The sequence below is a fragment of the Penicillium verhagenii genome (assembly GCF_028828195.1).
Source record: "Penicillium verhagenii strain IBT 33310 chromosome Unknown utg000008l_segment0_segment0, whole genome shotgun sequence".
Taxonomy (NCBI): Eukaryota; Fungi; Ascomycota; class Eurotiomycetes; order Eurotiales; family Aspergillaceae; genus Penicillium; species Penicillium verhagenii.
The window spans coordinates 2,672,741-2,686,486 of NW_026643172.1; the positions used below are offsets into that span (position 1 = coordinate 2,672,741).

The window sequence follows — 13,746 nt, forward strand, 5'->3', positions numbered from 1 at the left end:
TTAGCCAGTATTGATAAGATATAAGGTCAATGGGCTACTATACGAAGATAGAGAACGTGACTCTGCGCTAAAGGGCCATAAAATGTAGCCACCAATACCCATTCTTTCTTTAATCCTCCAATGGCAATGTGCCCATGTGAATTTACATGATTGGCCGATTTCCCCGTTCCTCACACACGGGTACTTCATATATTAGAAGATTATTGCATCCAGGTAGATAATTTCAACGCAAGCCCATATATGCCAGCTATGCCTGGCAATTGGTCACACAACACCATCAATATCACACTGCATCGATGCACATGCGAGCATTTGAGTACGAAGAGCCAAGGCTCTCAATTTCCAGCCAGCCTCGAGAATATTGGGGGCCATATCATATGTATCAATGATATGTCCGGAGTACGGACTATCTGACAATTTTTGATTGAGATGAATCATAAGCACACCGGACAATTAAGTGATGTGTATAATACTCAGATGTCAGATAATCCTGTGACCGTGCGCATACGGGTATGCCGCTCTTGCATGCCACTAGGCCACATATATCCTCATAACTTCTAGCGACATCCATTTTCGAAGATAGTATAACCCAGGTGCCGTTGAAGAAGCTTTATTCACTTCTGACACACAAGTATGTGCTCAAGGTTCGGATCAGAATAGTCTCCATCGGACCTCGGAGATATTCATGCACATGTGGCAGTTGCCGGACTTAGTATGTGGCGCCGCAGCACTTGAGGATTTCACGATTTCAGAATCCAGGTACCAAGTACTAGTACATGTCTTCTTACTCAATTGCCCCCCTCCTCATCAATATTCCCATGCCCAGTGATGCGGAACAAAGAAACAGGTACCTCCACAGTCCCATCTAGACCTTGGAAACCAGGTTGACTGACTCAAAAATAAATAACAAAAGCAAAAAGACATTAAAAAAAAAAAAAAAAAAGCAAAGAGCAAGACTAACGAAAAATGCCTCGCAGCCAGCCCCCAATATTCCCGTACCCGGTACCTACAAGGCACAGCGAGCGTCTAAGCGCCAGCCTAATGCGCGCCGAGCAGCATGCCAACCAACCAGCCCCGAACACGCGTCGCAGCAAAAGTGCGAGGTCAGCCGCAGAACGCAACTGACTTGCAGCCACCAACGTTCTGTCCAGGCCCTGCTCTGCGGACATTTTTGAACAAGGCTCGGCATCTGCTTATCCTTAAACTTATCACGATCCGTCTGCGTTGAAACGGGGTCCATGTACTGTAGGCTATGCGTCACGCGCTAAGGGGGGAAGCTAATGCTGATGCTGATGCGGATGCGGATGCGGATCCTTGTGCGGCTGCAGGGCAAAGGGTGAGGATGTCAAATAAAATCGGCCAGCTAAGCAGTGCAGTTGTGGTTGTCTAGGCTTCTGTAGGAGGTCGGTTGGTGTGGGATAGTGTTTCGGATTCTCGTGTTCGCTGGGGAATACATGCTATGGTGCCACGGATGCTAATCTTCTCATATGTAGGTTATATTGATGGGTTTTTTGAGTGGTTCTGTATCAATAAAAGATGCCTTTGGATGAATCTTCTACCTATATTGTCTGAATCGATATCTTAGAGAATGCAACCCCAAGCTTAATTGTATTTGAATATTGGTCAATGTTCTAATTTCATTTGTGTTTTCATTTGCTATTCCCAACCTCTATCTAATATACATTCTTGGATATTTTGAAAAATCGTACATGTACCCTTTCTCCGTACTCCAAACAAGACGCCCCTCCCAGCCCCGCTTCCGCAGTCAAGACTCAAGACTGATGGCCCATGAGCAACCTTGGAACTTGGAACACCTGGACATCGCACCCTACACCGTCTCACAAGCCCATTAAAAAAAAACCATTAAATCACGCCCCCACACCAGCCAACAACAACATAGACTTTGCAAATAGCCGATGAGCCGATCACGCCTAAGTTATTGGAATTTGGGAGTGTCCAAGGTGGAGCTTGGGTGCAGTGGGGTGAGAAGCATAATCCCACAGATAGACTGCATACAAAGTCGTCGCGTCCGCTCAACATTTGAAGGGTAGTATACAAAATAGCGCACATTGAATTCAATTGTGGTGGATACCGCCTCAGCCAGTACACCTAATCAGGTACATTGCAGAGGACCCGCAGTGGTTAGGTAGGAACATTGAAGACAGATTTCCAAACTCTAGACCCGTGGAGGAGAACTAGAGCACAGAAAAGCGGAGCAAAGCCGAACCTTGAGCTCCAGCACGAAGCTCTAGTTCCAAAAAAAAAAAAGCAACCAAAAAAGAAGGGAATGGGAAAAAACGGTGTAGATGATACTAGTACAAGATAATGATAATGGTACATGTGGTCTTTCCATTGGCAAAGGATATAGTTTGCATCCAATGAAGGTTACTCAGTCGTTTCACAGTGTAGTGAGCATGAGGTTCTTCCAACAACCTGGGCGCAAAGGCTAAACGCCGTGACGAATCAGCCAGCGCAGATCGCGCATCTGTGAGATCCAGACCGCAGGAATACGTGGAAGCAGAGGAAATGGCCTCGACCATCCCTCTAGGGTTTGTGCTCGTTCATGCGGTATGCCTCATGCCCACGTCTCACTTGGGCAGCAATGGGTGTGGCACGACAGCTGCGGGCATCCACAGCATCCACACGAGACAACCCGCATAGTCGGTGTCTGTTTCTGCATTGCAAAGGTAGGACGGGGCAACGTTGCACGGTGAGTGGGAGAGTAGAAGTTGAGAGGGAAGTGAGAAATTGATTGGGAGGAAGAGAGGGAAATGGTAAAAAGGTGGAGTTCCAAGTTTCGAAAAGTCAAGTTCATGTTGGAAGTTGTATGTAGTAAATGGTATGCATTTATCGCATTGTTGGTATCATATCGTTAAAAAAAATCCCAATCCCAGTAATCCCATCCTTTCCAATGCCGTGATAAATCTATGCACGTATGCAAAAATAAAAATCCGAGATCAAGTCACCACCCATAAGATCATAAACAGGCACGAAACAAAATAGACAAGAAAGCCTCTCCGGAATTAAACAAAGCATTCACAAGAAAAGATCACAACCAATGTGATATAGTAATCGACTCCACAAGAAACTCCGCATTTCGCAAAACAAAACAAAAAAACAACAAAGAATAAGGTATTGTTCATCTGCCCTCCTAGGGACAGTCTTCAAATCGTGCCTCCCAATATATGCTAGAAAGTTTCCAAGAACCAAACTTCAAGTAAAAATAAAAGAAAAATAATAACAACGAAATAACAAAAGCCAGCCCTTTGGTATGTGGTGCAAAATATTAAAACAGTAGAAGCGAAAGCCAGATCTGCCGGAAGTAATCGAAAGTGGCCGGTATATGGAGAAGAAAAACGGAAGCCCAAAATCCAGTGGACAATGCAAATATGGTCACGGTCGCTGAGTAGATAAAATGTCGTCCGATGGAAAGTATGTCCAGGGAAGAAACGTAGGAATGGAGAAGAACGGTAGCCGAGTCCCAGGGATGTGGGATCCTTGACTCGGCCGACCTTGTTTTTGGTGGCTTTTAGAGAAAAGACCAGATGGAGACCAGCGGTATAAAAGGGTCCCGAAACGTGGATAAAAAGAACAATCAAAAGAAGTTCCGATGCGTACACCGGATCAAGAGTGGAAGTAGGCGTGTAAATCGTGTAGCTGCGTTAAAAGGTTTGGTGGCCATGAGGGGGAATATGTTTTTTTTAATAGACCATAATGGGCGCTCCCGTGGTGAAGGTATCCGCGGGTATGCCTTGGTCCACGCAGATGGGATGGGGGAAAACAACCTTGCAGTCCGGAACCTGCACTTGTTGCGAGATCATAGGCGACATGCAGTTATAATCGGCGTAGTCGCCATAGTCTTCGGTCAAGGCGGAAGTATCAGAGATAGCCGAGTCGGAGAAATCGGAATACTGTGAAGAATCCGATGAGGATCCGGACTGTTGGGCATGAAGGGGTTCCAGGGGGGCGAAGGGGATCTGCTGGGGCTGGACCAGGTAGTCGGCCTGCGGAATCTGGTCCGGCACCCAGGAGGCCACGGGGGGTTGTTCGGTAAAACGGGGGCAATCCACGATCAGTTGGCGGAGTTCCGGGATGGTTATCCTCTTGGCAGGGTCGCGGTCAAACACGCGGCTGAGAATACAGACCATCTCCGTGGACAAGGGCAGAATAGATTTAAGGAAGAAAGGATCCTTGAGGTATGCCCGGAATGTGGAATCTTCGACCGAGGCCCGCTTCCATGGGTTGCGACCGCAGGTCAGGTTCACGAGCATGACACCCAGGCTCCAGACATCATTGGCGGCGGAAGCGTAACAAGACATGGGTCGAGGGTTGGTCTGTTGACATTCTGTTTGGGGGATGAGTTAGGGTTGGTCCGGGCCGGGAGGAGAAAACATTGGGAGGGGAGATAAAGAAACAAAAGTCTCATCATATGGCGTTAAGGGCACATTATCAGTACTTACCAGGCGACATGTAAAAGGTGGAACCGCATCCGAAATCCGAGGTAATGTAATCCGTAGTGGCCAAGCCGAAGTCGGCCAATTTAACAGTCATGCCTTGGTCCGTCACTAAGACGTTCTCAGGCTTAAGATCCCGGTGGTAAATCCCAATGGAATGGCAGAACTGTACGGCATCCAGTAATTGCAAGAACACACTCTTCACCAATGGGTCATTGGAGACGAAGTTTCCCTTGTCAGTGATACTGGAGAACAAATCACCCTCCGGGCAGTATTCCATGACAACGTAAGTGCAATCCACGGAATCCATTATGCGAACCAAGGAGACAACATTGGGGTGTTGGCTGGCCAAATGGTGCAAACGAATCTCTCGTTGTTGGTACTTTAGTTGTCGGGGATCCAGCCCAGATTTGCTAAGTGCCTTGACAGCATAAGAAATGTTGGTGTGAATGTCCACGGCAGTATAGACGACTCCATAGGCACCGACACCCAGGATGCCAGTGAGTTCCAGACGGTTGGCCAAGATAAATCCTAATCGGTCCTCTGGAGTAAAACACCTGGGAACGGGAGACGGTGGTGGTGTGGGAAGCATGGTGGGATACATGATGGGTATATAGTAGTTTTTGTGGGTTCCAATGGTTGTAGAGTAGTAATAGGCGTATAGATCCAGATCCGGGTCCAGGTATTGGAAGGGGGTATATAGTAGAAAAAAAAAAAAAAAAAAAAGAATCCAAGAAAACTAACTCCTCCAGGGATACCTTAGGATAAAGGTAGAGAGAGTGTAGTAAGAAGTATTTCCAAGTTTTAAATCCGGGGATCTTTTTTTTTGTGTCCAGGGAAGTATTGTCTTGTTCTGAAAAGTCCAAAATGCAACGGCATTCAAGGGCAGGTATCCATTCCAGAAAAGTAGTAAGCACAAGGTCCAGAAAGGAAAGGGGTCCGATCTAATGTTTTGGGTGGTTTTGGGGTTTGGGGTATATAAGTATTAAAGAAAACAAATGGAAAAGGAATAAAGTAACGACGAATGAAGTATAGGATTAGAAAGGGGGGGAAGGGGGCGATAAAAATATCGATGATGCGTCGAGTGTCCCATGTGGACATTTAGGGCCAGGCCACCGTGGCTCCAAGGCCCAGGAAGCGGTGGGAAGCGGTGTGTGCATGCCTACGCTAGTGCCGAAACTAGCAGCTGGACTGCCCAATCATAAGCCTCGCTGCGTCCGGTGCAACCAACTTGACTTGATTCCAACTTGAACTTGCATGCGCCACCTGCGGGTCCTGATTGGCATTTTAGTTCGCTGGATTTTCGATTTTCCTTTTTCCTCTTGTTGTCACTTGCCCCCCCTTTTTTTTTGTTTTTTTCTGCCTTGGAGAAAGAAGTCTTCTGCCCACTTCCATTCTGTGGCAATTATGATTCGAGACACTCTCCGACCTCTCCGCCACTTCATCCCGTTCCCACATGGAGCCAATCTTGTGTCTCCATACCGCCCAGCCCCGCAGTTAAATTAAACAATAGTAAACATTAAGAATGATCAGAAAAAAAATTTAAAAAGAAAAAACAAAAGAAAAATAATAATAATAATAGGTTTACATGAATTATAATCAAAACCTGTAAACGTTTCTCCAACCGTGTTCCGTGTTTCGTTTCACTTGTAGCAGGGGACGTTTCTGCCTACCATACTGGACTAGGATCAGCGTAACGGCTTAGGGATCACTATGGTGATGGACTTGTAATCTGATACTTTTGTTTTTTTTTTTCCCATCCTTTCGCCCCAACTCTATTATGCCCCGTGCGAGCTAACGGAAAAAGCATCAACAGAGCATTGACCACCAACAAAGAAGAAAAAAGTGAGGCGATGCAGGAGAGGGGGTTCGCCAGCCAATCAACTCACAAGGCGTTAATGTTTTTCGAGAACGAGTGGATCCCTCTTTCCCGAAGACTCTTGTTGCACGGGCCTGCAGACCCTGGACAAACTGTGACTCCCACTATACACTGATTGGCCCAACGTTGCTAAGTTTGGCAGAGGGGGCGGGCAATGCATATCCATGGCTCTGTGTGACTCCCCTATAGGCGCCTAACTGTGTCAGAGAAAGAGTGAGAGAGAAAGAGAAGGCTGGGACTCTTACTCCCAAGGCTTTTTTTTTTTTTGGTCTTTTTGATTTGTACATTTTCTGTCTCGGGATCGGAACTAACCGTAAAGGACAGCTCATACGAGTCAACCAGTCAACCTGCGGTGAGAATCACCTGATCTACACGATGCATCACATCGATTGTTCTTGTGCTGCACCCCAGGATTGGCAATGCAGCTGAACCGCTTGCTTCCGAGGATTTACACACCGCTACCTAGGATTTTACCAGTTCCATGCTCCTTGATCAATAGTTTTCGGTAGTACGGGTAAGTGTGTATATAGTAGATTTGGACTGGTCCCATATAACTTCCCCAAGCTAGCTAAGCTCCCAAATTCTCATCTTAGATCATCGGCCCTGCATGAAGGCGCGGTATGCTAGCTGCCAGGGGGCGCAATCTCTCCTAAAGAGGAGTCATCATCATTCTCCTTGGTCCCACAAAATAAAAACACATCTCGACATCATCCAGCACATGGTATCATCTAATTTCCTGAGTAATCAAGATCATCATCACTCTTGGGGGTGTTCATCTGTTCCCGGATATCTTTGCCACTAAAGTGGTGGCAACCATGGAACGCGTAGATCTTCGCCTTCGAGAACTCTCCACTTCGAACAATCCATTGCAACCCGAGATTATTCTGGGTTTCTCTTTGTCCTGAAAGTAGTACTTACGAATATCCCTGATAATAACTATTTGGTGGTTGTACGTGAAGTCGTGAACGAATAGTAGAAACTCCGTAAATGCATTCCACCAACTCAGAATTGGTTAGTCAGATCTGTTATCGTCCTCGTACATACTCAATCAAAGAAAATAGTACATGCGCACATTGCAGCCCCCAGTTGTACTACCACCTATAGGCTATACGGAGTACGGAGTATACACAGCACCCACACACACACCTATAATCCCAGACCACCAATTCTACACCACATGTCCAACAGGTCAACGTAAGTCCCCCACAACCTTGGAAGGCGTCCAATATACGGGATAATCCCCCATCGAAATGCATGGCCCCGAAACGCCATGCATCGTCACCCGGGCTAGCCTCACCCCACCATTCACCTTCCCCCTTTCTGCCTCCTTTTTGCCTTTGGCCCTTTTTCATTCGACCATCCCGAATCCTCGTATCCTACTCGTCAACCAACATTCTGACTGGCCACGCAATTTCTATCACCCAGTCCAATCGGCTCCCATCCACGCTAAAACATTCCTGGATTCCTACCCATCTCACCTTGTTGCCCATTTGCTCTTTGTCTCGGGAAACATGGCCCTTTCCGAAGAGCGGGGAGGGAAGAAGAGCAACATGGCACACTAACCTGCTATGGGAAATCAGCTGCACGATTCCGCATCCGTACTTACGTAGAAGGGCTATATGAGGTCTTTGTGGTTTTGTTTTTGTGGTTTGGTGGTTTGGTGGTTTTGTGCTTGGTTCCTTCCTTGGCTCGGGCCCGAGGAAAGGGATGGATGGATCTTGGTCCGAGGCGTGGTTAACGGGTGAACGTTTGTGATGGGTCAGACAAGTCGTGAGATCGGCGCAGATTGTTCCCATCTCTCAACCGTGGATGAGTTCATGGTTGCTGATCTAGACTTACTCCGTAGGATCCGAGCGAAGGTTTGACCCGGTTTTCTTATCACGCGTGGAGTCACTACCGTCCAGAGTCCAGACACATTGTATGGAGTAAATTGCATGCGTCGCATGCCAGTGTCAACAGGTTTCCTTTTTATTGATTTGCCGTCCAGGTGCTATGGTTGGCTCAAGGCGCTCTGGTTATTAGTATTGGATGATGTGTTGATTATTCCATGGACCATTTTCCAATGTTGCCTTGAGCCTCTTCTGACTAAGTGCGGATACTCCGGACCCAGGCACCAACTTGAATTACCAGAAACTTCTACTCACACTATTACTCTATGAATACGGAGTTATCCAATAATAGATTAGTCAACTACGTCAATAGTGGCTTGGTTTATGACAGTGGATATCAATTCAATGTTTGCCTTGAGGCCAAACCAAAATAATCGGCACGTCGTGTGTAGATTAATGTGGATATGATGTCGTAGACATATGTACAGTCCCGCCCTGCATCGCCACCTGCATATGATACCGACTCAAAAGTATCAATGCCCAACTCCGGTCATTCAAGTTTCTGATTTTCCTTCCCATATCCTGTCAACGGCCGACGATCATGACAGGGTTGTTTGCCTCCACGGCTTCTCTCATCCGAGTTGCCACGAACGTTTGAAAATCGGTATGCAGCCTGCGTCTGACATGCAGCAACCTTCAAAATGTTTCGCCGCACGAAATGTAAGTGTACCCTAGGTAAGCATCGGTGAGAAGTTTGAGATATGAGGTTCAGATATCTTGTACAAGTGCACAATATCAAGTACCTATCGCCAATTAACCACTTATCATATACCCATGTACGTATCTGAATTCAGCTTCTCGATTTAGATAGCGTCCAGATGTCCATAGATAACAACGCCTGTGTCGTCGCGGATACCTCTGACCTCAAGCGGTGGAACTTCGTTGCCCTCATAATTTGACATTAGGTATTTAGCGATGAAGGTTCCTTTTTTTTTCGCGCATGGTACTGCACTTCATTCCCTTGCCTGGGTTAGGTACTATGTAGTATCAATGAATAAGGGCATTGAGTTTCTTTTTTCGTTCATTACGTATGTACTATGTACCTTAAAAAAGAATCTTATAGAGTTCGACAACAGTCCTTGCATACTGTGCATGCATGTGTGCATTAATATGTAGTTCAGGATTTTTCGATCGCAAGCGCCCCCCGATGCTCAAATTTAAGAAGCTAATCCAATGGAACAAGCCGCTCCATCACTGAAGCGCTTTTCATCGTCAGATGAGCAAACCTTGGAAAAGATTCACTGTTGTTAGATATTCAAATCAAACCTTGAATCTGACGGTTGCCCTGACGCCTTTCGACCCTGTCTTCGGCATCGCGATTTGATAGTCATGCTCGAAGGAGACATCTCTGGCGTCGGTATCGTAAAGAGCCATTTCAAATGAGCGAACTAAAGCCGAAATAACCAAGCAGAGCTCAGCATTGGCAAGCTCGATCCCCAGGCATTTACGACTCCCTTTGGTAAACGCCATTTGGAACCGTTTGCGCTCCCGACCAGCCTCCCCCAGCCAGCGTTCAGGATCAAAGGTAAATGGGTCCGGAAAGATGGAATGTGCGGTATGTGCGCTTAGTGTGGAGATGCTTATCGGTGTACGCGCGGGGATCTTGTAGGATTTTCCAGTGCCAGGGGCGGCGGCATAAAGTGATGGAGTGAAAAGTAGCTCCTCATATGCACGACGGCCGATGCGTGCCGTCACACCGAATGAAAGACGGTTGCCCTCTTCAATGACTGCCATAAGGTAAGGGAGCTGTTCTAGTTGAGACCATGGAGCGTCGGCTGGGACTGTTTCGAGCTCGGCGCGAAGCTTATTTAGAATGGACGGGTTGGCGAGCAGGTGGTAGAAAATTATGCTGAGGGATAGGGCTGGGGATTCTGTCCCGGCAAGGGCGAGAAGGGCGCCTTCCTGCTCCAATCGAGTCAAGGTTCTTTCTTGGGGCGGGAGGGACTCGTTGACAAGGACAGACTCGTAGACGGCTTCTTTTTCGGTCGCACTTCGGCCGCTTTTTCTATTAGTTCCAGCAGACTGTGTTTTCATGATACCAGAGATTTCTTCGCGAACTCTCTGCCGTGGGTCAGGAATTGATAAACAGATTTGAGCTGACGTATTAATATATATGTACTTACGTCAAACAGGTTGAACATATCAATGAGACCTGGGGGCATCAAGGGCCTGCTGATAGAGATAGGAAGTGCCTCGAGGAAATCCGGGATCCAGGGGAAATGTTTATTGATATGGACCCCCAGAAGCAGTTGTTTGCTGTTATTTCGAGATATACCTGCCTGTTTCTCATCTGCCAGGCCGTTCATCTTGTGGGCGAACAAGAAGTTGGTCACCACACTTGTTTTGATTAGCAGAAATGTTGTGATATAAAAAGCGCGCCACTCACTCGTTGGAGAATGCAAAAAAAAGGTCTGATAGATTAACTTGCGATGCTTCTCTGGCGTGTTTTGCGATGATGTCAGATAGCTGGTCGACCTTTTCTGTAACCAAATGCTGCAGTGATAGAACATTGCGTTTGCTGAAGAAGGGCACGAGAGCTTCGCGGCGCAACTTGTGGAGCTTGGCATCTGCTGTGGTGCCTACCCCCCCAGGCACTCGCAGGGCCCGTAATGGGTACTCATACTTGTCTCTCAAGCCAGAATAGACCGTGTCCAAGAAGCCAACATCGTTTATGTGAATTTCATCGGGGGTGATGCGAAGAATCGGTCCTACATGATGCTTCAAATGTTAGCTTCGTATTCTAGCGCCCAATAGCCCAAAGTCAACTGGGGCTCAAAAACAGGCTCAATGTACCATATTCAAGGTGGAGCTCTTGTATCTTAAAAATATACCTGCCTGGAAGGATGACATCGTAATAGAATTCGTACCACCAAGTCAGAGCGGCCAGGCGGGGACCTGGAATGTGGGATATAGGGTGAAAGAAAAGACGGCGGATTGACTCGGTGACCACCCAAAGAAGGGCCACGACAACACTGGTCGTGACAACCTGAAGAAACGCCATGAATGTTGTGGCGCAAGCTAGTTTGAGAACGAGCGATCGGCGATGAACGTTGAAGCGTTACTTACTACTGGGATATTTCGTCGGGAGTAAGTTCGTGAACAAAAAGAGGTTCCAAGCAAGAAGGTTATTGTCGGGATCTACTACCTACTAGTATGGATGTATCTTACTTTGCGAGCTGTGTAATTGGCTACATAATCAGCTGGTAAGCTTGTGCTAGTTGAATCGAATATGACCTAAGAAAATGTTCAGATCTGACATATTAGTGCTCGTATCCGGGCGGGAATGAAGTTCAAATACGATTAGGAATTTCCCTAAGGAGCAATCCATTTATATAATCAACAACCCTAAAGCTGGGAAACAGCTAAGAAAACATTGAATGCACAACAGCTACTAAATTGGAACTTGATTGTTCATCGCACTTCTGTATGTGCTTACCTGGCCATTTCCATTGCGTGATGAGGCATCCAAAGCCGACCAAGCACGCCATGCTATGCAATTGAAGAGTGAGAGTGGGTCAGGGTCCATGGACCCTGGACCCTGATACGCCATAATGAAACTTTGACATGTCGCGAGGCTTAGCCTCAAGTCAAAAGCAGACTAATCGCCATGAAGATTTACGGGAAAACGTGTTGGAACGAGTCGCGTCATTTAGGCAGACGCATTGCAAATTTCTGAGTTTTTAGATTTGAGCGAGCCCGCGCCCTGATCCAGTCTATTATATTTCGGCTGACCTGCAAAGTTCCAAGTGGAATCTGGAAGAGCAACAGATGGAGTATGTTATGGCGAAGCTTACCCCGCCGACACAACAGGGTTCAGCCTTTTTTTGGGGGGAAAAAAACACAAACTGACCAAACGATTACTTCGGCTTAGGCCATCCCTCAATGTCGTCAAACCAACGCGACCGATAGATTTCATCGCCCAAGTTGATCTTGCGCCGTGCACCATTTACCACCAAACTGGTATGGAAGCCACGGAACTTAGTCCAGAGAGACTGCACATAAATAAAGCTGCCATCCGGCGCCAGGTTGAAACTCTTCAGATCTGACTGCGGCAGCTCCTCAAACTGACCTGTGTGGTTTATTCCGTGACGATCATCGGTCGTCACCTCAAAGCCTTGCATAAACATGTCCTGGACATCTTGATACTCGGCGAAAAATTCGCCCGTCTCGATGTCAAAGGCGTGCAAGCCCCGATCTTCTGAGATGAGGAATTTACGCTGATTAGGTACCGGCACGAGATCGTGTGGCCCGGCCCACCATGGGTATCCTTTGCCCCATTCGGTTTCGATGGTATACGCATTGGGAAGACGGTAGATATACCGATCATCTTTGCGCAGTTCACCCGTCGCCGCATCGAACGGGTATCCTATTATAGTGCCGTGGGCAGGGACTGGATCTGTGCCATCGGCGGCCGCGTCGGTGCCGGTCGCCCATAACATCTGGCCCTGCTCATCCCAGATCATACCGTGGATGGCGCGTAGACCTGTGATATTCTGCAAGACGGGCGGCTCATCCACGAGCGGATTATCGAGACTAACATTGTATACAAGAATACCATCCCAGGGCCGTTGCCCAGTTGTGGAGACGGCAAGGAGATTATTGGGGAGGGGTTCGACGCTGTGCGCATTCCACAGGTATTGATTATCGCGGCAGGTGGCCCATGTGATTTTCTTATCGCGTGTCGGGTCATCGGGGGTATGGTTGACGACCAAGGCGAGGTCACTGTATATGGCGGCGACGCTGGAACCGTCGCGCATGTATTTCATGTCGGTCGCGTCATTGGCGCCTCCCCACAAGCATCGCTTTATGTTCGGGGGGAGTTCCTGCTCAACATCTTCGCGACGGAAACTCCAACTGACATCGCCGGTGCGGTCATGGATCTTGAGGAGAGGTGGGTGTCCATATACACCTGTGATGATGTTTTGCCAGGGTTTGTTCTCGGGCCGTAATCGGGCTTGGGGTTGGATGGGTGGAATGTACCAGTCGGCCAACGGCTCGAACAACAACGGGATCCAGCCCAAGGCCCCCAACATGATTCAGGTTTGGAGATATGATTATATTTCTGGATCAGGGGATGGAAAAGGGGGAAAGGAAACACCTTTCTTTGCCACTCGGGAGGGGAGAGGGATTCCTCCCTATACGAGTGGAGAACCGTGGTTACAAACGAGAACGAGAGCGGTTCCTACGCCAACTTTTTGGAGTTGCAGATGTGACATGGGAATCCTTCTCCGTTCGCCAATGAAAAAAAGGAGAATTAAACCGGGGCTGACGGCGAGAATCTCGAAACCGGAGAGATAGGAGATATTCTTGGAAACGAGTGATGAAATCACGCCTTTAACGTCGCTGGCTGCGAGCTTGGCAATCTTGGCGAATGGGGGGCCTGTGGATCTTAACCAATATAATCCAACAGAGAGATCGAATCCACAGAGACCCTGACTTGGCTAAGGCTCGCGTGTGTTCTGATTCTTAGGCCAAAGCACATCATTCTTCCTCTGACACGTCCAATCTCTCTCTCCTCTCTCTC

The 13,746-nt window shown here is 47.6% G+C and overlaps 3 protein-coding genes across 3 annotated transcripts; all 3 read right to left on the reverse strand.

Annotated features, from left to right (window-relative positions):
* Positions 1-3,701: 3,701 nt before the first annotated feature.
* Positions 3,702-5,058, reverse strand: N7466_008980 (serine/threonine-protein kinase; the record flags this gene model as incomplete). Its single annotated transcript, XM_057168369.1, has 2 exons — positions 3,702-4,345; positions 4,461-5,058. The coding sequence occupies 2 exons, from the start codon at positions 5,056-5,058 to the stop codon at positions 3,702-3,704; spliced, it is 1,242 nt and encodes a 413-aa protein (XP_057019000.1).
* Positions 5,059-9,482: 4,424 nt separating this feature from the next.
* Positions 9,483-11,223, reverse strand: N7466_008981 (cytochrome P450; the record flags this gene model as incomplete). Its single annotated transcript, XM_057168370.1, has 4 exons — positions 9,483-10,283; positions 10,346-10,559; positions 10,609-10,930; positions 11,016-11,223. The coding sequence occupies 4 exons, from the start codon at positions 11,221-11,223 to the stop codon at positions 9,483-9,485; spliced, it is 1,545 nt and encodes a 514-aa protein (XP_057019001.1).
* An 856-nt stretch (positions 11,224-12,079) lies between these two features.
* N7466_008982 (uncharacterized protein) lies at positions 12,080-13,255 on the reverse strand (the record flags this gene model as incomplete). Its single annotated transcript, XM_057168371.1, has 1 exon — positions 12,080-13,255. One exon carries the CDS (start codon positions 13,253-13,255, stop codon positions 12,080-12,082), a length of 1,176 nt encoding a protein of 391 aa, XP_057019002.1.
* Between the last annotated feature and the right edge of the window lie 491 nt (positions 13,256-13,746).